The sequence below is a fragment of the Gallinula chloropus genome (assembly GCF_964237585.1).
Source record: "Gallinula chloropus genome assembly, chromosome: 4".
In the NCBI taxonomy this organism is placed as follows: Eukaryota; Metazoa; Chordata; class Aves; order Gruiformes; family Rallidae; genus Gallinula; species Gallinula chloropus.
This window is the reverse complement of record NC_140088.1, coordinates 47469185-47490662: the sequence shown is the minus strand read 5'-3', so window position 1 is coordinate 47490662 and position 21478 is coordinate 47469185. Positions and strand designations below refer to the sequence as shown.

The following is a 21478-nucleotide window of genomic DNA, read 5'->3' as shown; positions in this document are numbered from 1 at the left end:
GCTGTTGGCTGGGGACTGGCTCAAGAGCACAACATGCACACTTGTCCTCTGATATGCACTGGGTTTTGGTTTGCCTTTTTATTTTTAAGGCTAAAAAGGAAATTTGTCTGTGTAGATTTGGAAACATATTCTTAATCCTGAACATTTCCAAGAAGTACATGCATAATTCTTAGGTCTAGGGGCAGTATCCCTTTTATAAACTGCTGGCTTTTTTTTTTCTTTTGTTGTGCTATCATATTGTTAGCAACTATGGCCTACTGCAATTGCAGTTAGTCCAATTCTACCTTAAACTGAATATGTAATGCCAGGAATATATCAGGAGATTATGGCTGCAATGAGAACTAGAAAGCATTTGAACATCAGCTTCAAAGTTGTAGGTACTAGTATGTATATCTCAATAGTAACAGAACAAATAGAAATTTTTTCTGTGATGAAAATTAATACCTAGCGCAAAGATACTCCCTTGGCAGAAAACTAGACTGCAGGAAGCATTCTGCACTGCCAGAAATTTCTCCATCACCCCGTCAGTCACATTCAGGAGAAATGTAGGAACAGGCTCAAGCATATGCTGTTCATCTGGAACAGTCCACATGCTTTGGGTTTTCATCCTCTACAAAAGAAGAGGTATTCAACATACAAACAGAGCTTTTTAATGTTTGGATCATGTGGTTTGGAGATTTTTTTTTTTGTCAAAATTAATTATTTTTCAAAATGCAAATATCTGAATGGTGGAGGTAGTGACTGTACCAGCTGGTAGTTGTCCTTGGGAAAGCAGCATCTTGTGTTCTTGAAGAACTTTTGCCTAATTAGTAAAGATGACTTGGTAGTTAATTTTTCATTCAGACTAAGAAATTAGTGCTTTAATGCTCATTAATACTATTTATTATCGAAACTGCATCCTTTACTGGAGTTACAAACATAGGTTATTGACTTGCATAAATGTACATTAAAGAGCTGCCACCAAAAAACGTACCGTATGGACTTCTTTAATATAAAGGCCAAATATGCACTTTATTTTATTTTTGATTCAACAAGAGCCTGACTGTGGTGTAACACTGTCACTCCACCCACACGTACCATCATGTCATTATCTTAATGATTTCATTCAGACTGTGTGGGATTCAGTATGAATGTTTCTTTAGAAATTTCTTTTAGACTGCATCCCACATGAGAATGTGAAGAGGATGAGTGCTTTTTCTGTGAATAGAAAAAAAAAAAACCCACAATCATTATCAGTCTCTATTTTGAATTTCTGATAATCTCTTTTGAATTAATGTCATAGTGATGTCTGCAGTTTGAAGGAGAAGCCTGTAGCTTCATTTGTATACCTCAGTGATAACTGCGCTTTTATCTGGAGGAAAAACACAGCTAATTAATATACTTTGTTATGGGCATACATTTGGGTGAAGAGATCAGTTGTCAAAATGGAAAGGTGGAAGTATTTTAAAATCCATATGGAAACTGGACTTTGAATGAAAGATGTGCTTTCTCATAAAATGCAGTATGGGGCTGCTCCTGTGAGAAGCCCTGCCGATGAAAGAATAGATGCACTGAATTACTGACATCTCGGTATGATTTATCTTTGGTTTCTGACTCTTCATCTCTGAAATAGAAGCATTGCAGCATCATTCTGGAGTATGGTAATTGTTTTGTGCTTGACTAGCCAAAGTAGTGACTTGCAATGTCTTGTTGATGTGATGGCAGTGAACAGAGGCATCTTACTGATCCACAAATACGGCTTCTACGTATTTTAGAAATTTAACTAAGACAGACTTCTGTGATACTTCTCCCAAGCAAAGGACTTGCTCCTCTTGTGCTTCTCTCGTTAGACAGAGTGAGGTGATTTGCAGGTTAGTAAAATGTGCGTACTAAGATTAGTAATCGACTTAATAAATTTTCTTACTCATGTTCCCTTATTGATTGAGGCAACTGTAGCTGGGATTTGTGTCTTCTATCAGCCAATTTCATAGACTCCCAGACTGGTTTAGATTGGAAGGGACCTCAAAGCCCATCTCATTCCACCCACCTACCATGGGTAGGGATACCTTCACTAGCCTGGTGTGCCCAAAGCCCCATCCAACCTGGCCTTGAACACTGCCAGGGATCCACAGCTTCTCTGGATACCCTGTGCCAGAGCCTCACCACCCTCACAGGGAAGGATTTCTTCCTAATACCTAAATCTTCTCTCTTTCAGTTTAAACCTCTTCACCCTTGTCCTGTCTCTCCCTGTCCTTTTAACCAGTTCCTCCCCATCTTTTCCAGAGCCCCTTTAGGGACTGGAAGGGGCTCGATAAGGTCTCTCCAGAGCCTTGTTTTCTCCAGGCTGAATCATCTCAACTCTCTCAGCCTGTCTCCATAGCAGAAGTATCATCTTTGTAGCTTCCTCTGGATTTGCTCCAACAGCTCCACATCTTTGTCCTGGGCCCAGCAAGCTGGACACAGTACTGCAGGGGGGTCTCCTCAAAGCAGAGTAGAGGTACAGAGTCCCCTCCCTCAGACTGCTGATCACACTGCTGGGGATGCAGCCCAGGACAGAGTTGGCCTTCTGGGATGCAAGCACACATTGCTGGATCATGTTAACTTTTATATCAATCAGTACTGTTAGAAATGCCAATGGTCCTAAAGAAAGGACTTGAGGTAGACACGTTAGTGAAACAGTAATTTATTATACATTCATGCAAGAGCGGGTGACCTAACGAAGTAGGCACACCTTTGGTCAGAGTTTGTAGCACTTTTATACCATATCCTTATTCAAAAATCATTAGGTTACCTCATACACGTATACATATTCATAACCTGTCCCGCTTCATATTAAAATGAGTTCCAAGAAGTTATTTCCATCAACTCCTCCCCACTGCGCCTGCGCACTGCTGTTTGGTGGTGGTCGTTGAGGGTCGTGGGTATGAAGTCGGATGGCTCCTCTTCGTCACCGCAAGTAACCTTCTGTCTTGCACAGACTCAGTTACCCCTTGACTCTGATCCAAACTACAAGTTTGGTTTCAGCAGGTTTTGTATATCTTCAAGGACAAGGGGGAGCTTGAACTAGTTACAATGAAATGCTGTGCCTGCATTTGTGACCAATTCAAGACAAGCAAGGAATTCATCGAACAGATAAGGAGGAGGGGGGGTACTGGAACTTGTCAAAGAAGTCATTTTATATCCATAGAGCAAATAGTCCTTGAGTGTGTAATTTACTTAAAATATGGTGTTAGACTCAAACTTATGTCCCAACTGGTGTTTCTTCTTTATCAGTGAGACAGAGTTGTTCGAGCGAGGCATTGTTTATGGGAGGTCACCACTGTGACCCTTAAAGCTATCCTGTTAGCAAGTCTTCCATAACCCTTTACAAGCATCTTAATGCAATATTTCAGCAATGTTGAGATATAAGTCCACAGCTTTCCCACCCCGTCACCCATTACTTAGCAAATTAAGCTTTAGGTGGGTCTCCAGGCCTGGTCAAAACCGGCTGGAGTCTTCTTTTTTGTCATGCACAATCATCATGGCGGAAATACTGGGTTTACTGGATTCACGCATGCATGAGCTTCCTTTTCTAGTACTTTCTGTGGGGAGGTGGTGAGGGAAAACTGCGCATGTGCATTTTCAAAAGCACACAGTTAGCTGAACAAGCACTGGAGCAGCAGAAAATAGCTGGCGTTGGAGAAGATGAGACCCCAAATCCCTCCCCTGAACCTCATCCTTCAACTCCAGGAGTGGTAAGGTTTCCTTTCTACTGCACTATAGCCAGGCAGTAGGGACAATGTCCTTGCTATGGCTATAGTGGTGTATTGTTCCCCTTCCATTAGACTTTCAGGTTGTCACAGCCTACCCAGCCAACACGTGCGGTTTCACCTCCCAGAGCAACCAGAGAGGTGGGTGTTACTGAGACTGAGAGGTCTCTTCAAACTCAGATAGTTGGTTTAGAAAGAATCGAGGTTTTCCTGTTCTGTTATTGCTTTACTTCTAGGCAGAGGACCCATGCTTCTCGTCGCAGGGTTGCAGATGCCGTGGCGATTTGTGAACGATGCCGTCTGATAGAATTCTATGCATTGTTAGGAGCTCTTGTTATTTTGGTTTTGGTTTTGGTTGTGGCTGGTTTCTGTTGTTGCTACAGCTGTGTACACTAATAAAGTTCAGTTTTGTTCAGTTAACCAAGAGTTTCTATATATCCTAAATTCTTCTACAGAAAATACAATAACCCTTTTTCAATCTGCAAAAGCAACATTTCCCAGCATTTTCCACAGTACCCCCAAGTCCCTCTCCTCAAGGCTGCTCTCCATCCATTCTCCACCCAGTCTGTAGTTGTGCTTGGGATTGTGCCAACCCAGTTGCAGGACATTGCACTTAGCCTTGCTGAACTTTGTGAAGTTCACACAGGCCCACCTTTCAAGCCTGTCCAGATTCCTCTGGATGGCGTCCCTTCCCTCCAGCATGTTGACCTCACCACATGGCTTGGTGTCTTGGGAAAACTTGCTGAGGGTGCACTCAGGCCAACAAAGATGTTAAATAGTTGCTAAGCACAAATGAGATTGTTTTCAGCATTAATGATGTTAGGTAAGTTCAAATCCAATCAATTCTGTCAGTATTAATTGCTGTATCGGAATGGAAACAGCTGTAGCACTTGAAGACTCTCTTGTGCAAGTCAGTGAGATTCTCTTTTATCCCGCATCTCAGCATCTCCCACTTTAATGCACTTGATGAGATGCAACAATTGGTATATTTAGAAGTCTGGCATTGCTGTTCAATTCCAGATGGAGGGACTATGCTGTGTAGAAGAAACAAAAACACAAAACAAAACAAAAAGCCTAATTGCAGAACTTAGTTTGCCATGGGTGACTGAACCTTTCTTTTTTGGAAGTGGAAAGGTCACTGATAAACGCAAAAATGTATGGCCTTCCTTTACTGCATTCTCACCTTATCAGGAAAGCAGTTTAAGAAACAGGTAATGTAAACTAGGAGGAAACAAAGCTGGTGTGATCATCAGAGGCTAGCTTTGCTAGTTCAGGAGTCCCTTTTAAATATCTTCTTATAGTTCGAAATTTTCCTAATCAATCAAATATGGTACATAGAGGATTTTTGTCTATGTGTTGTTACCAATGTTTGCAATGAAAAAAGGTGGTATTTAACAGTGCCAGTGCAGTGATTTGGTTTAGTGGGTGTAGAAAGTCAGTTGGATGAAGCCCTTAAAAACTGTTTCTTAATGCACCTCTTCTGAGCATCCTTTGTACGTGTCGTACTTTTGCATGGTTGGGTTCTGAAGGGAGCTGCAGGGGCGGCTTCTGCAAGAAGCAGCCAGAAGCTCTCTGCAGACCTGAGAGAGCAAACACCAACTGGCTTAAGGCCAGAGTTGGTGTTGACCAAGGCTGAGCCAGTCAACAACGGTTATAGCACTTTTGTGAATCACATTTAGGAGAAAAAAACCACTAGCAGCTGCATTTTGCCATCAGAGAAGGGAGTGAAAAGATGTAAGAAACTGTGCAGACACCAAGGTCAGTGAAGAGGCAGGGGGAGGAAGCACCCTAGGTGCTGGAGAGAAAGATTCCCCTGAAGCCTGTGGAGAAACCCATGGTGTCCCCCTACAACCCATGGAAGAGAATGGAAAGCAGTGACCCTACCTGCAGCACATGGAGCGGCCCCATGCTGGAGCAGGTGGAGACATTCAGAAGATACGGTGACCCACGTTGAAGCAAGCCTCTGCCAGCACTTGCAGCCTGTGGAGAGAGGCAGAGATGAGTGAGAGAGAGAGATATCTACGCCAGAGCAGGTTTGTTGCGGCGGGGAGGCTTGTGACGCCATGGAGGACCAGGCTGGAGCAGTCTGGGCCTGAGAGACTGAGAGACTTTGTGATTTATGACTGCACCCACAGCAGTGACCCATGCTGGGGCAGCTGGTGAAGAGCTGAAGCCCTGTGGGAAAGGACTCACATTGGAGAAGTTTGTGAAGGACTTTCTGTCCTGGGTGGCACCCCACGGTGCAGCAGGGGAAAAATGTGAGGAATGCTACCACCCCTCGCCCCCCACTCCCTAGCTAAGAAGGGAAACAACTCATGAGGAACTGACCGAAACCCCCATTCTCCCATTCCCTGCCCCTTCCTGTGCCACAATGGGAGGGAAGAAGGGAGTGAAATCATGACTAAAGTCTGCTAAGAAGGGAGGGGTGCGGGGAGGTGTTTTAAGATCTGTGGTACTTCTCATTATCCAACTCTGGTGTCACTGGGTGTGCAGGGCAGTATAATAAATTAGAGTTTTCTTTCCTTTATTCTGTGTTGAGTCTGTTCTGCCCGTGACACTAATTGCAGAATGATCTCTCCCTGTGCTTATCTCGACTCCCAAACCTCTCAATATATATTTTCTCTCCTGTCCCTCTGAAAAGGGCAGTGATAGAGTGCCTTTGGTGGGCGCCTAGCCTTCAGCCAGGGTCAAACCACCACAGTCCGTAGTCTTCCTTCTTGTCCTTCTCTGCAGTTTTCCCAAAATGAGATAACTAGTGCAGAGAACCATGGTGTTTCAACATGTTGCTTGTGCTGTTTTTGTTTAAACAAACCCATGTCTATATTTCTAGACATTTTAGTATGCTCTTCAGGCAATTACAAAAGAGCAATAATTATTTGTTAGAACCAGTGGCTTTTAATTTATACCCTGAATATCATGATTAAGGATCTCTTCTATGTGTGTAATTTATATTCACGGTAGGTATCTCAAGTCATTCCCTAGCCATCATTTTTTTCATAATTGAAGATACAGGGGAGCAGGGGGAACCCATCTAGCAAAATGACATCTAGTAAGGAGTACGGTATGGAGTACAAAAATAAGTTTATTGGTAACTACTCTGTTCTTTATAAATATAAATCAGTGAATATTGTAGGTTGGTAAGGATCCCTAGAGGTTATATGGTCTGACCCCCTTCTTGAAAAAGGTCCAGTTGAATCATGTTGCTCAAAAATTTGTCAAGGTTGGAAGATCTTTGAGGGCAAAAATTCCACAACCTCTTTGAGCAGTAAGTCATAGTTAATAATTATAATAGCAATGAAGGAAGAAAAATCCTTCCATCTGTTTGGTACTTCCAGTGTTTCAGCTTGTCTTCTGCCCTTCATGCTGTCTCTGCATATCCTCAGAATTGTAGACAACAATTAGATCTCACTTGAGCCTTCCCATCTTAACAGTGACCAGCCTAAAATACCCCAGTCACCAACTGTCGTGGTTTCACCCCGGCTGAGGGCCGAGATCCACGCAGCTGCCTGCTCCTTAAAGGAAAAGAGCAGGTTAAAGGGAAGGGGGGAGGGGGTGAGAAGTAAGGGAAGGGAAAAGGAAGAGGAAGGGGCAAATAACCCCAAAATCAAGAAATTAAGAGGCCCGTGGGTTGGGATAAGGATAGTTTACTAAGATAACAGAAAGATACAATGTAACAATGCTAACAGGACTTCAAAGCAAAAATATATGAAGCTGTTGATACACAAGGCAGTTTCTCACCAAACCACACAACTCAGGCCATGCCACCCAGAGCCGTCCCAGAACCCGACCGTCCCCCAAGAACCGCGCGTCCCGGAGCCGCCCTCGGCCTTCCTCCCGTCAGCCCCCGATATCCTGGGCAGGACGTAACTGGCGTGGAATACTCTCTTTGGTCAGTTCGGTCACCTGTCCTGGCTTCACCCCTCCTTTCTCATGAAGAGCTGAGAAAGTCCTTGACTGTCTGACAGCAACTAGAAACATCAGGGTGTTACCAGCACTACTCCCATCTTACTCTAAAACACAGCATTCATCCGCTGTTACAAATGAAATTAACTCCATCCTGACCAAAACCAGGACACCAACTCAATCCATCTTGGTGGCCCTTCATTTAATGCAGTTCATAATGTCAATGTCATTCATGTAGTGGGAAGCCCAAAAGAGAACATGGTACTCCAGGTATAATATCATTTGTGCCAAATGCAAGGAAAGAATAGTTTCTTTCGACCTGCTGGTTGTCGTATACCATGATGTTGCTGGGGCACATTGGTCATGCACACTCAATGAGCAACTAACGTAGCTGCAATCGTTTTTTCAGAGATCTGACCTCAGTCCCTTGTGCTGCCTTCATTCATTATGGCCATTTATCTGTCTTGTGAGAGTTATTCTTCATGTATCCTTCAGATACATTCAGTGTGGGAATTGTTGACTACTGGTTTGGTTGTTGGTAAAATTCACCTGCTTTGTTCTTGCTTCTTTGTTTTATCACTAAACAATGATTATGAATGCTAAGCGAATGTTTAATGTCAGCAAATAAGAATGCATATCCCCTTCTTTTCTCCAAGCTTGAGAAGAAAAAGCATCAGCTTTGTGTTCTTTCTGATTAAAACACACTGGGGTTTTTTTTCGTCTTGAATCAAAAAGAAGTGTTTTTAGGTAAGAATAAGATCAAAGGATGCGTTGTTTCTTTTTCATTCATCACAAAGTGAGAATTATTCCTTTCTATCAGAACTGTAGTAGACAAATACACATGCAGAAAAGAGGTATCAAAGACTATAAAAATATGTATCAATCAAACTTTTTGTCTTACAGCAACCAAAGAACCAAAATGAGTTTCTGGAAGCTAGAAGGCAAAAAGAGAAAGAGAGTACAAATTAGGCAATCAGCTATTTCACCTCCTCCAGATTTTATTGCAGACATTTGCACAAAATAGGATTCTGTTACCTGAAAGTGATTACTTTCGAAGTTGGTAAGGTATAAACTTAGAAAAAGGATAATGTAGCGCAAATGTAAATGGAAACATGAGGTGCTTCAACTGGCCTTCTTGCAGAAAGGAGCTATGCTCCTGGTTGACTACGTCATTTCTGTCATCATCTCATGCAAATGAATAACTGGGATCTGCCACAAGCAACTTGTGCAGCAATTTGCAAATGAGTGTTATGGTTCTGAAGATTTTAACACTCCTCATTTTTTATTTTTTATTCCTATTAAACTTAATGGTATTCAGTAATGATTGTCATCATTGTAATCTAGATTTTTAAGCATCTTAAACTTTTTGGCATCTAGTTGCCTACCCCGGCTTTTACATTCAGGAATTTATTGAGAATGTAATGTGCTATATGAAAATTCACTGCACTCCTAAATGGTAACGAAACAGGACCGTTAATCTCCCATCTATAAATTATTTTTGTTGTCATATAAGCAGGATCAAGGTTTTGGAAAGCAGGAATCACAATAACTAGTGCATCCTGTCTGTTGAGGCTGTGCTAAGGTACTGTGCAACTGGGTGCTCCACGTTGCGTGTGTTTTCAAGGCTTTCATGTGTTTTCCATTGTTCAATGCATTACCTGAACATACGAAGATGTGCATTTAGCTGTGAAAAGCATGCAAGTGTATTCCATAAAAGAGAAGTTCAAGGATATAGTACAGGAAAGGTCATCTTGTTTCTTTGAGTCCACTCTTGTTCACACAGGCAGCCAAGGTTTATGGTTTTATTTAAAAGCTCATCAATCTTCATCTTAAAAATAGAGCACCCGCCTCAGTTACTTGACTGAAAACTGTTTAGCTACACCAGTTTTATGATTGTTAGAAAACGTCCCCTGAATTTAACCTTGTATTTATTTACAGGTACTGTATGCTTACTTCTTATTCTGCCAGTATTGTCCCTTACAACTTCTCCTCTATGCTCTTTGTGTTCAGTATTTTATTTTCATCCCTTTAAATTTGATTTGTGAAGCTAAACTGACTTTGATTCTCTGAGAACATAGGATGAGTGAGTGGATACCCTAACAGCAGTTTTCTGCTCCTACTGCTGTTTCAGTTCCCTTTTCTAAATGTGAGCAACCACAAATGTGTGTGATACAAGGAGAGATTTTACTGCTGTACTTAATGACATTGCTGTCACCCTGTTTCAAATCATTGTGGCAGCATCCTGCTGATGACTCATCCCGGGCTGTCATCTTGTTATAACAACATGGTTTTATTTCTTTTTAACCACTTCCTACTATGAAACCACTGGTTGTACAATGAAATCCTAAGTATGCGACCATGCACATTTGTTTCATTTACTGGTCCTCTGGATCAGAGAGTTCTTCCCATGTTAATGCCTCTTAAAATTATTTTAGGTGGCACTTTCACTAACCTGTTCCTACTTTCTCAACAAAGATAACTGAAAATTTTCCAGGGAAAAAGTCTGCTGTTAAATGGACTAAGGTAGTGTGTTTCTGCTGATACTCTCCTTCCAGCACAGTATTCCCCTTCCCACCAAAAGCGCAAAAAGCAAGCCGCTCTGGCACATGGGTGTATCTCTGTTGACACTTAAAGACCCTTCTCTCTGTATATCATTTCTGTATGCTCCTTTCTTACATCTCTGTTTCACCACAGTACATTATTCCAGCACTGATTTGGATGAACTGCACTTCCCTCACCTTGCTGGTCAAGACCTCTTGCATTTCTGTACAAATACTACTCTGTGACTTCTCCCTGTCGAGTTAATTTAAGATGTACATTTTCTCTCCTGAAATCTCCTTTCCCATCTTGCCTTTTCTAACAGAGTCACTGGAGGTGAATTGTTTGAAGATATAGTTGCAAGAGAATATTATAGTGAAGCAGATGCCAGGTAAGTAATTTCCTTTTCTCACATTGCCTTTAATAATTCTAGGATAGTGACTTCCAATATCCCATGGTGTTTGGCATCAGTTTCACTAGCACAGTCTGTGAAACTCTGGGATTCCTCCTAGAGTTCTCTTAGACTTGGCAGGGCACAGTTTGGCATTTTGAGCTCACAACTGCATGGTGAAGAACTCATGTGAAGCCTTTGTGTGTGCTGATCAGAAAAAGTTGAAATCTGATCTCAGTTTATTAAATCTTTGTAAACCTGTGAAATTGCTACAATCTTACCCAGTTTTCTCTTCTGCAAACTGAACATAACTTTTCATCTAGCCCAGCTAGGGATTCTTAGGTTTGCTGATCAAAGTTTGGAATATATATTGGTCTTGAAAGAATTTTACATTAAATATTGGTTTTGTTCTCAGTCCAGAAGTACAAATTTCCTTTTCATATTTAAACATCTTTGTTGTCTTTCATCAATAAGTAATTATACTCTACATCTCATAGTCTGAGCTCAGATCTCTAGCTGTTTTCTGCAAGTGCTTGTTGAAAGCACGAATTGAAGAATTGAAGAATAAGTTGACAATTATCATAATTTGCATGCTGACATAAAATATCAGGGCCATTTCTCCATTGCAGAATCTGTTTCCCATCATATAATAAAAATTTTGAAATATTCTCATACAACTATGACTGTTAAGATTTGTGGCCAATTACTTTAAAGAAAATATGTTCTACCACTACCCTTTTCATGGAGAATTTATCTCAAAGTAGATTTAGTGAACCCATGTAGTTTTGTAAGTTTGTAGTCACATGCCACCATTGACACATAATTGCTACATATAGTTTTTGGTGATTACTTTACATTTTAAATTAATTACAGATGACCAGAAAGTATTAGGTGTCCCTTACCAGAGTGGGAGGATAATAATGAACAAACAGGAAGTTACTCTGTTTATTAGGAAGCTTCCACTGTTCATCACTCTTACTAATTTCTGCAGGAATGGTAGAAAAATCATTGCTTTAAGCATTTATATACATATAACAACATATAGTTGATGTGAAAACAAAATAATTAGTTTAGGTGAGATGGAAGGAGAAGACCTATCTTCAAAAACTTTTTAATTATTTTTTTACCTGCTGTGATTCAAGCAAAATTTCTAATATTGATGCCAAAGGCCAGCGTATGGTGTCCTTGTGTGTTTTTAAGATACTTGTGATTTAAAAGGAAAAATTGCTTTTTTTTTCCTGTTCTATAATTATGACATATTGGAATGGGCTGTGCATATATATGTATAGGAGATAGACATATATATATATGCAGTTTATATATACAGAAAAAAATTACCAAATAAGTGAAATACCTAGTTATAATGCATCTGTGTATTTATATATTTTTATACTCTCTATATATGTTAATGTGTGTGTGTGTGAATATATCTATATCTGTAGTGCATATGTGTGTGTGCATCCCTGTAGAAATAGTTAATGGACTTCATCGATGCGTATCTTAGGACTGTCAATACTGGTCTGGGCCTCCAAGCCCTTACTGGTGCAAGTAGACTTTACTCATATGAGCAGTCCATCCACTTCAGTGAGTTGTGAACTACTTGCATAAGAAAGGGTTTTCAGGCTTGGGCTCCAGTTACTGATTTCTGACCATTCCTTCTGAATTCCATGGTCAAAACATTATGGATAACCAGTATCAAATCCTTGGCCCCTGACTATGTATTACTTAGTTACTGACTACTGCCACAAGGATATCTTGATAAATAATTACATACATAAATAGAACTACAAGTTCTTGTGGCGCCGAAAAATACCTGAAAATGTTCCAGCGCTCTAAAAATATGAATAGTTGTTCTTTATGGCATACTATGCTGGCCAAAACTTGCAAACCTGGGCGTGGAAAAATTTGGAGCTAAATAAATTATTGAAAGCACCAAAACAAAGTATTTGTCTACATTTCTAATGTGGACTTCCATTTCACAAGTGACTTCTAACTACGCTGAGTGCTTGATGAGATTTTAATTGAAAATGCATGCAACCTTTTTTAATTACTTGGCTTTTTTTTACTAATAGTTTTTAAGAAACCATTTGATTCAAGATGAGAAATGGTTTGGTTTTTTTTAGCTTTTGACTTTTTTTGCTCTGTTTTCTGTGTATCATTTCATTTTTAAGCATTTTATTGTTTCAGCACCCACTGTAATGTTAACCTCACTGTCAAAAAAAATTAAAACCGAAAACATATTGTTACTTGTTTTCATGCTTCCACTTCATTTTTGCCATAGCAGTTTTTCGAAGCTGGAAGAAGCTTTCTTACCTGCTAAATGAAAGTACAGTCTGATGATTCTGTCCCATAGATGTCCTGTTCCATGTTAAATGTATTTGTTTCTTTTTTATTTGTTTTGCTGCTTTGGGGTTTTTTTGGATGTGTTAGAGCTGGAAATACCTCTATATCCAACATTGTTCCAGTTCATTGTGCAATCAAGACTTGCCAGGAGGTGTAAAATTGGTTTTGTTCTTTATATTTTTTTAAGTTTTATTTTCTTTTGTATTTACTGTGATTATGTGCCTTTAAAATGTTCTCCCTTCCATTCTGCCCTTGTATCTTTGCAGTCATTGTATACAGCAGATTCTAGAAAGTGTTAATCATTGTCACCTAAATGGCATAGTTCACAGAGACCTGAAGGTCAGTATCTGGTGCCCATCAATTGGATATAAGAATTTTGGGTTTGTGTTTTTTTTTTTTTTCTTCTTTTTTTCTGCTGCTGGGTAGGGGCAGAGGGTGGGTTTTCTTCAATGGTCCCTTGCCTAACCTACTCACCCTCAAAAAACAACTAGATGAATAATGCATGATGCCTCTTTCCAGTTTGCAAGTCTACAGGCCTAATATACATCATGGCAAAAGGGGGAATGGTTGCCTAAAAAAAACCACCAAAAGCAAACCAAACAACCCAAACGGTCTCCTTCCAAGGTGCTGGATTTATCCCGTGCTGTCGAACATGTCTGGTATTCTGTTACGGCTGTCCATGTATTGCTGTGTACACACACGGAGGTGAACTTTGGCTGTGATGTATGTCAGCTTGCAGATTTAAATGCCACTTCTGTTCTGAGAGCCGGGGTTGGGGTAGTAGTAGAACAACCAGTCGCACACTGCTGCGTTAAGAGTATGATGAACCCTCAGGCAAGAAATGCTAACTGCCCATTAAATTGGACCGTGAGAAGTTAATCGTTTCCCTGAAACATCTCGATCGAAGAGGGGGGGCGGGGAGGGGGTGGTTACCTCCACGGCCTCTACGATTTCCAACGATTTCCAATGCTTCTTGATAGAGCGCTCAGAAAGGAAAGGGGGATATAAGTATAGAGGATGCCAAACATTGCATAACACCCCGTCAGTGAGTCAATGGCCATATTTTCCGACAATTTTCCTAGTAAAAATTGTCGCTGAAACCCTACAAAATGAAAAACACACCACCACCACCACCACCCCCCCCAAAAAAAAAAAAAAAAAAAACAACCAAAAAAACCAACCCAACCAACCAACTAAACAAACCCAACCAAAAAAACAAAAGCAAGCAACCAAAGCACGTCTCTGGGACCGGCCCCTTGCCGCCGCCAGCGTGCGGGGTCCCGCAGCGGCGATGCCTGAGGCTGTCGTGCTCTGAGCGGCGCGGAGCGGGGCGGCGCGGAGCGGAGCGGAGCGGGGAGATGCGGCGCCCGCCTGCCCGCTCCCGCCGCCGCCGCTGCCGCCGCCTCCGGCCCCAGCGCCTGGGTGCGGGCGGCGAGTGAGCGCTCGGAACTAACCCCCGCCCCTGGTGTTTGCATGCAGTCATTGCATTCAGCAGATCCTGGAGGCTGTGCTCCACTGCCATCAGATGGGCGTAGTCCATCGCGACCTCAAGGTGAGTGAGTGCTGCTGGCCCGCTGAGCCCTCATCATCCCTAACTGGGGCCGCTTGGGAGAGCAGCGAAACACAGCCGTGGTCTGGGCCAACGTCAACGGGTGTTTTTGAGCGGGGGGTGTCCTTCATTTTTGTTTTTTTTTTTTTTTCCTTTTTTTCACTTCACCTATGCAAGGACAAACCACAGGCATTTGCTAGAGAAAATAGATCAGTAATAATAAATAAACTGAAGGCTTGCCTGTTACCTACCTGTCCAGATCTGGGCTGTGAAGCAGCGGTCAGAACCTGCTGGCATCACTGGGGAGAACACAAGGTGCTTTCCAAGTGTTTGGTTCTATTTGTTGAATACACGGTCTTCCCCTCTGTCACCCAGAGCTTTTGGGGCAGGGGGTGAGGAGAATTTTCCATCTCTCATCAGCATAACTCAGAGTGCTTCTGGAAAGCACATTAGCGTTTGCATGTCACTCATTGTAGTGACAAAAGGCCAGCTGCTCTGAAGTTGCTGACATCAAGAACTCTCTCTCCTCAACATGATGATTGGACATTTTTAGAAAGTGGGAATTTCTACAGTGTTCTCACCGCAGTCACCTGAGGAATCATGTTCCTTATGGATGAAGAGTAGTATTGGGGCAGAAACCTCAGAAAGAAAACTCATGTGTTGAGAAGAGCATTACCTCTTTCTTAACTGTGTACATACCCAAATGGATAGAGACATCTGCCGCAGAAATGCTCGCCAGTTTCAAAGTACGTTGGCATGGGAAGAAACAAGTAAAGATCGTTTTCTCTTGCCAGAAAGCACAGAGAGACCAGTCTGTCGCAAAGCAGGTAGTAAACTAGTTGAGGATGAGGGAGAGGACTTCATTGGGGCACATGGGCTTCAAGGTCCTTGAGTAGAAGAATGTTTATTTTGAAATCAATTGGAAGTGTGCTGACTGAAATACCAGGTCCTTTGCAATGGAGAGGTAAGAAAGGACATGTTCTTTCTGGCACAGCTTTTTTGTCTATTTTCCTTTATGATTGAGTTACAAGGAGCAGGAGTTTCCTCTCAGGATAGGAACTTGCCGTCTCCTTTTGTGCCATCCTTCACTCCCAGATAAACCACTCTATAAAGTCTCTGTTGTTGTTCTATAGGAACATAAAGCTCTGACAGCTTGGAGAGGATGATGGATTTTAAAGGAAGATAATACAAAATTCTCTGCCCACTTTGCGCTTCTGGATTTTCCTGTGTCCCAGTTGTGCACTGGGAGAGATGAGTCTCTATCCAATGCATAGATCTTGCATGGCAGCCAGATAACAGGGAACAAGTTTAAATGAAAGGATGTCAAATTGGTCCAACTGCTCCAGCGATTCCTGTCCTCACCGTATGTGCAGAACTATGCTCCAAGCTAGAAAAGGAATTGAAAAAAAAAGGGATTGTGGCTGTGCAAGCTGACAGAATGAAGAATGCTTTCTAGTGTTTTTTGTACATTCCCACAGCACAACTTTTTCTTTGGAAATGCCTTAAATCCAGCTGTTTCCTGCTCCAATCCACCTGTTCCCTGCTCCAAACCATGTGTGGATTTCTTACTCTGTCAAATCCAGGATGAATTGGAGAAAAAAAATCAGTATGATAAAAGCCATTCCTGCCAAGTGGTAGTACCCACTTCTATTTCTGAAAGTAAAAACTTGAGGAAGCAAAAAGCCATCCTTCCTCAGTTACTGCTTTATGACAAAAGCAAAAACAACAAAGAGTGAAGCAAAAGACTGTGGTGAAACCCCAGAAGAACTCTGTACTGAAAAGAAGATGCCAAGACCAGAACTATAGGATGCATTGAGAATATGTCTATTCTTGGCAGGGATCCTTAAACTGCAAAATTGCGTGGATTTTTTTTCCAGTAACTCAGACCATGATTTGATATCATGTTTGCGGGAGGAGAGGGCAGCGAGAGGAGGAGATTTGGGACAGTGTCATTTTGTTTAACTTCCCTTTTAGTGTAATTTGGTAGTGAACAGTGAGGAGCTTTTTCAGCCTCTTATGACCTTCAGAAGTGCTGTTTGTTGCTCGAATTGTAATCCGTGGTACAAGTCAGAATTGCAGATCCTAGATCCAGAAAAATTAACCTTTTAGTGGCAGTCTCTCTTGAACAGATAGTAAAAGTGCACTTCCATGTAGGCGTGCCAGTGCTTGGCAGTCAGAAACATTGCTGCTTTTGTCAAACTCTATGACCCTCTTGCATTCCCCCCTCCCAAAAAAAGCAAATGCTATAATTACATTCAAGGAAAAATATACAGAGGCATAAGTACTTGACGTCTGAGAATTAAAGACCTTTGGAGAATTAAGGCATAAATCATGTTAATTTATTTATAAGTAATTTTAGTAGTTAACACTGCCATTCTACATGCTTGGCTGCAACTGCTCTACTCGTAACATAAGGTGATACTATTGAATCCACAGTGCCAGTCCCAAGTAGCCCACATTGGGCTGTTAATGTTTTCCAAGTAATTGCAGTCATATAGTCAGTTAATATGTGATAATTTTCTAGTATGCCTCCCGTCATCCTGAAATGATAGCTGCACGGTGATTAAGCACCTGGTCCCACACAGCATTGCCCAAAAAGGCCATTGTCTTTGGCATAGGGCTAAGTCAGGAAATTGGCATCAGCTTCTGTTGAAATGTGTTCACCTCTAACAGTGGTATCTGGTCAGTGGAGTAATGACATGGAATGGAATTTAAAAAAACCCAAAAACAAAAACAAGGGGAGTGGGGGAAAACCCCAGCAGCTGAAAACACAAAACTACTATGTTGAGTGGAACCACGCGCTGGGAAATGATATGCACATGGTAGGTTAGTGCTTGTGTTCTGACCAAGAGGGTGAGGCATTTCACTGCTTTTGGCGTGCTGAAAGTCACAACTGATCAGGATCATCCATTGCTTAAAGAGGTTTATTTAAGTGCATTCTGGGAAGTAATTACCGTACACATCTGTCTGATAGGAAACCTTCAAGAGCTGTGTGGCTATGTGGTGAAATTAGTATAGTTAAATTACAAGCATCAATGCAACATGACTTAAATTGGTGTTGATGAACCTAGAGAAGAGTCCATGGCTATGCAGTCAGTTTTGGGTGTCATACAGTCAAAGTGGTGACTAATAATTTTAGCGAACATAGAGATTATATTTTATTATGAGACACCTTAATCTCAGGTTTTAAACATGTGGAAATAAATGATGAAATAGAAGTTTCATCAACTTTCATCATCGATGAAAGGTTTTTGATCCCGTCTTTCTTGAAACGTAGCAACGAAAAGATGAGTGAGAGAATGGTGTTTGCAGATTACTGAAAAAAAGTTTCCTTGCTGCTTAATGAAGTAAAAAACCCAACTTTAGACTACAGAGTTTATTTAGGCCAGTTGTGTTGTTAATTAATAGAAGCATTGCAGTGGCTGAGGTCTTAATTAGACTCATATTTTGCTGGATACTTGACAGATGTATTAAAGATAGCCTTTGCTGCAAGAACCTTATGATCTTAATTGTTTCCAGTCTTAGTACCTGCATGGGATTAATTCCAATCACATAAGTAGTCCCTTGGAAACCTGTATGATTGCTGCCAGGTTTAAAAGAAAACACGCATTTAAGAGTTTGTCGGATTGGGTCCCCAGCACCAGACTAGATACAGTGAATTCCCTTGGGATACATCACTACAGAAATTGCTTCTGGAAGGGTCACAGCAAAGTGGCTGCTGCAAAACTGAGGTTTTGTTATTCTGTAAATACAGACCAAAACCTTTTTTGAATAATGGAGATAGAAAAGAAAGAAATGGCAAGAAAATGCCACAGAGGTCATGGTTCTCTGAAATAATCTGTTGAATTCTACAGTATTTTGTAACTTTTTTTTTAAAAAACAATTTGCATTTGATGTATTTACTAAGTGAAGTTAAAGGGATGCATGATGAACAGTAGAATGAACACTACGGTTATGTTCAAATCCTTTACTTTTAATTCCATGAACATACTGTAGCATTTGATTTTGGATGTGATCAATGTACTCTTCAAAAAAAAAAAAAAGGGCCAAGGAGGAATTTGTGCAAAGTTACAGTGTTCTTTGCAATAGGTTCTCTGCCAGCACAAACGTGGGTGTGCTGTATTTGCTGAAAGATTTGTAATGTAAATATACCTGCCCTCTAAATACAAATTTAATGATACATCTGTTATTGTTAAGCTGTCCTGCAAAATGTATTTATGCTTGACAGTTACAGATGCATAATTCTGCAAACCACATAGGTTAGACTTATAATCAAAAATTATGTGTCTTTTGGGGGTTTTCTGAAGCATTTTTCCAGTAGCAAGTTCTTTGGAGCCGATGAATTGTCATGTCCCGCAAACAGTGTTACGGTTCTGTGTGAGCATTCTGGCCAACCTCCCTGTCCATTAGATCTGCACACTGTCCTTAGTCTTGCCATTTGGGGGTTCGTGAAGACTCTTTACAGGCCTGGTGGTTCTTTCCAAATAGGAATGGAAAGTGCAATTTTTGCGATTTCACAGAAAAGACACATGGGTTTTTTTCCTCTTTTTCACTCTTGCAAGTATTTGTTGTTTTCCAGACCACCTTAACTAAAAAAAAAAAAAAAAAAAAAGGAAAAAAGATATCTGTTTATAATTTACTTACTTATCTTTTCCTCTCAATTTTCTTCTCTCTCTAAATAAAGCCTGAGAACTTACTTTTAGCTAGCAAATCCAAGGGAGCAGCGGTAAAACTGGCAGACTTTGGATTGGCCATAGAAGTCCAAGGAGAACAACAGGCTTGGTTTGGTAAGTAAATATTTTTTTTCTCACTATTTATTCAGCATAGCCATTAAGCCTCTCGGACTGCCGGACTCTTACCCCAGTGTAAAACAGCCAGCTATGTGACTGCTTGATATGTAGTTTTAAGGGGTATTTTCTGCATAGTTTAGTCTCTGCAGCTGACTAGGTCTGTACTGGGGCCCATCCTCCTTAATATCTTTATTGATGATTTGGATGAGGGAATTGAGTGTACTCTCAGATGACACAGATGACAGCAAGTTGGGGGGAAGTGTTGATCTGCTGGAGGGTAGGAAGGCTCTCTGGAGACACCTGGACAGGTTGGATTGATGGGCAGAGGCTGACTGGATGCAGTTCAACATGGCTCAGTGCTACGTCCTGCTCTTTGTTCATAACAACCCTAGGCAACACTACAGGCTTGGAGCAGGGTGGCTGGAAAGCTGTACAAAGGAAAAGGATCTGGGGGTGTTGGTTGACACTTTCCCAAACATGAGCCAGCAGTGTGCCCTGGTGGCCAAGACGGCTAATGGCATCCTGGCTTGCATGAGGAATAGTGTGGCCAGCAGGACCAGGGAGGTGATCATACTCAGCACTGGTGAAGCCATATCTTGAATACTGTGTTCAGTTTTGGGCCACTCACTACAAGAAAGACATCAAGGCCCTGGACTGTGTCCAGAGAAGGGCAACGAAGCTGGGAAAGGGTCTGGACCACAAGTCTTATGAGGACCGGCTGGGGGAACTGGGATTGTTTAGTCTGGAGAAGAGGAGGTTCAGGGGAGACTTTAATGCTCTCTCCAACTCCCTGAAAGGAGGTTGTGGTGACCTGGGGGTCAACCTCTTCTTGCAGATAACTAGCAATAGGACAAGAAGCGCAAGTTGCGCCAGGGGAGGTTCAGGTCGGAAATCAGGAGAAATTTCTTCTTTGAAAGAGCAGTTGAGTATTGGAACGGGTTGCCCAGGTAGGTGGTGGAGTCACCGTCCCTGGGGGTGTTCAAGGAAAGATTGGATGAGGTACTTAGGGACATGGTTTATTGAGTTATATAGATGGTAGTGGGATGGTTGGACTTGTTGATCTTGGAGGTCTTTTCCAACCTTAATGATTCTATGATTCTCACTGAATTAAACAGAGCTTGGCAGCAGACCTTATTTGTTTGGGTTTGTAAATCCCCCAGTGCTTCAGAAGTGACCTGTGGCTACATTTCCAAATCTCAGAGCTCACTTATTTGAGCAGTAACTCTGCCTCATAGCCTCCTCTTGACTAGCAAAGTCCTCTTGACTTACCAAATGACATAAAATAAATTGGCAAAAGTCTCTTCTGTTGGCACAACTATGTAAATAGTGGTGGTTTTAACAGAACAGCGGTACTGGTACAGGGCAGAATGTAGTCTTGACCCTGAAACTTAGGTTTCCTGACTCCTGCCTCATCCTAGCTTTTTTCAGCCCCTAAGTTTGGCTTAGGTGTACATAAGCCCCTTCTCCATCACTTTCTCCTGTATATCTAGAGAAAGGAAATACATGTGTAGGGCCTGGTAAGGAGATGGGTGGTCTCCAGACAGGTTCTTGGCTGACTAAGGAGTAAGGCTGTAGAGACCCTTGCACACCTGCAAGTAAAACTGTTTATGAAACTGTTCTTTGATCTACTGAGGTCAAAATAAGCTGGCTTATTTAAAATGTACATTATTAATAGATAAGCAACTCATGTAGCAGGTCATGGAGAGCATAAACCCAGGAAGGTATAGGGTGGTTAAATGCACCTGCAACCTTGCCCAACAGCCTGGAAAGGGTTGTCTGTCCACAGCTCACAGAGATCTTCTGAAGTCAGGACTGAAGTTGCTCAGCCACGTTAGTGATTTTGAAAACATTATCTTCATCTGGAAGGGATCAAAAATGTTCTTGCTTGATGCTGGAGGTGGCAAAGATGGATGGTTGGGAATGTGAAAGCAAACTCTGTGCATGTGTGCATGTGAGCACTGGAAGAGAGCACAGTCCGTGCGTCAGACCAGCTCATGAAATGTGGGAAGGGTGAATGTCTGCTCCCCTGAAGGTCACAATTTAATACTGATCATTTAAAATAATAGGACGTGTATTGACATGATGATCTGTCTTGCATACCACCCTCTTGGAACAGATGTGAAGTACAAGACAAAATTTATTGTAAATCCCAGGAGGAAAAAACACAGAATAAAATATTTATAGCAGCTACCTATTCTCACTTACAGCAGCTAGCAAGTGCAGTTTAAAATGGAAT

At 41.5% G+C, this 21478-nt stretch overlaps 1 protein-coding gene across 3 annotated transcripts in view; it reads left to right on the top strand.

Moving 5' to 3' along the window:
• The window catches only part of CAMK2D (calcium/calmodulin dependent protein kinase II delta), a gene marked incomplete at its 3' end in the record, with an annotated part of 165735 nt that overhangs the window by 97444 nt on the left and 46813 nt on the right, over positions 1 to 21478 (top strand). For all 3 annotated transcript variants that reach the window (XM_084264020.1, XM_084264021.1, XM_084264022.1), the window contains exons 5-7: positions 10495 to 10560; positions 13170 to 13242; positions 19137 to 19239. In XM_084264020.1, coding sequence (XP_084120146.1) covers positions 10495 to 10560; positions 13170 to 13242; positions 19137 to 19239 — 242 coding nt within the window. The remainder of the gene's footprint in view (positions 1 to 10494; positions 10561 to 13169; positions 13243 to 19136; positions 19240 to 21478) is intronic.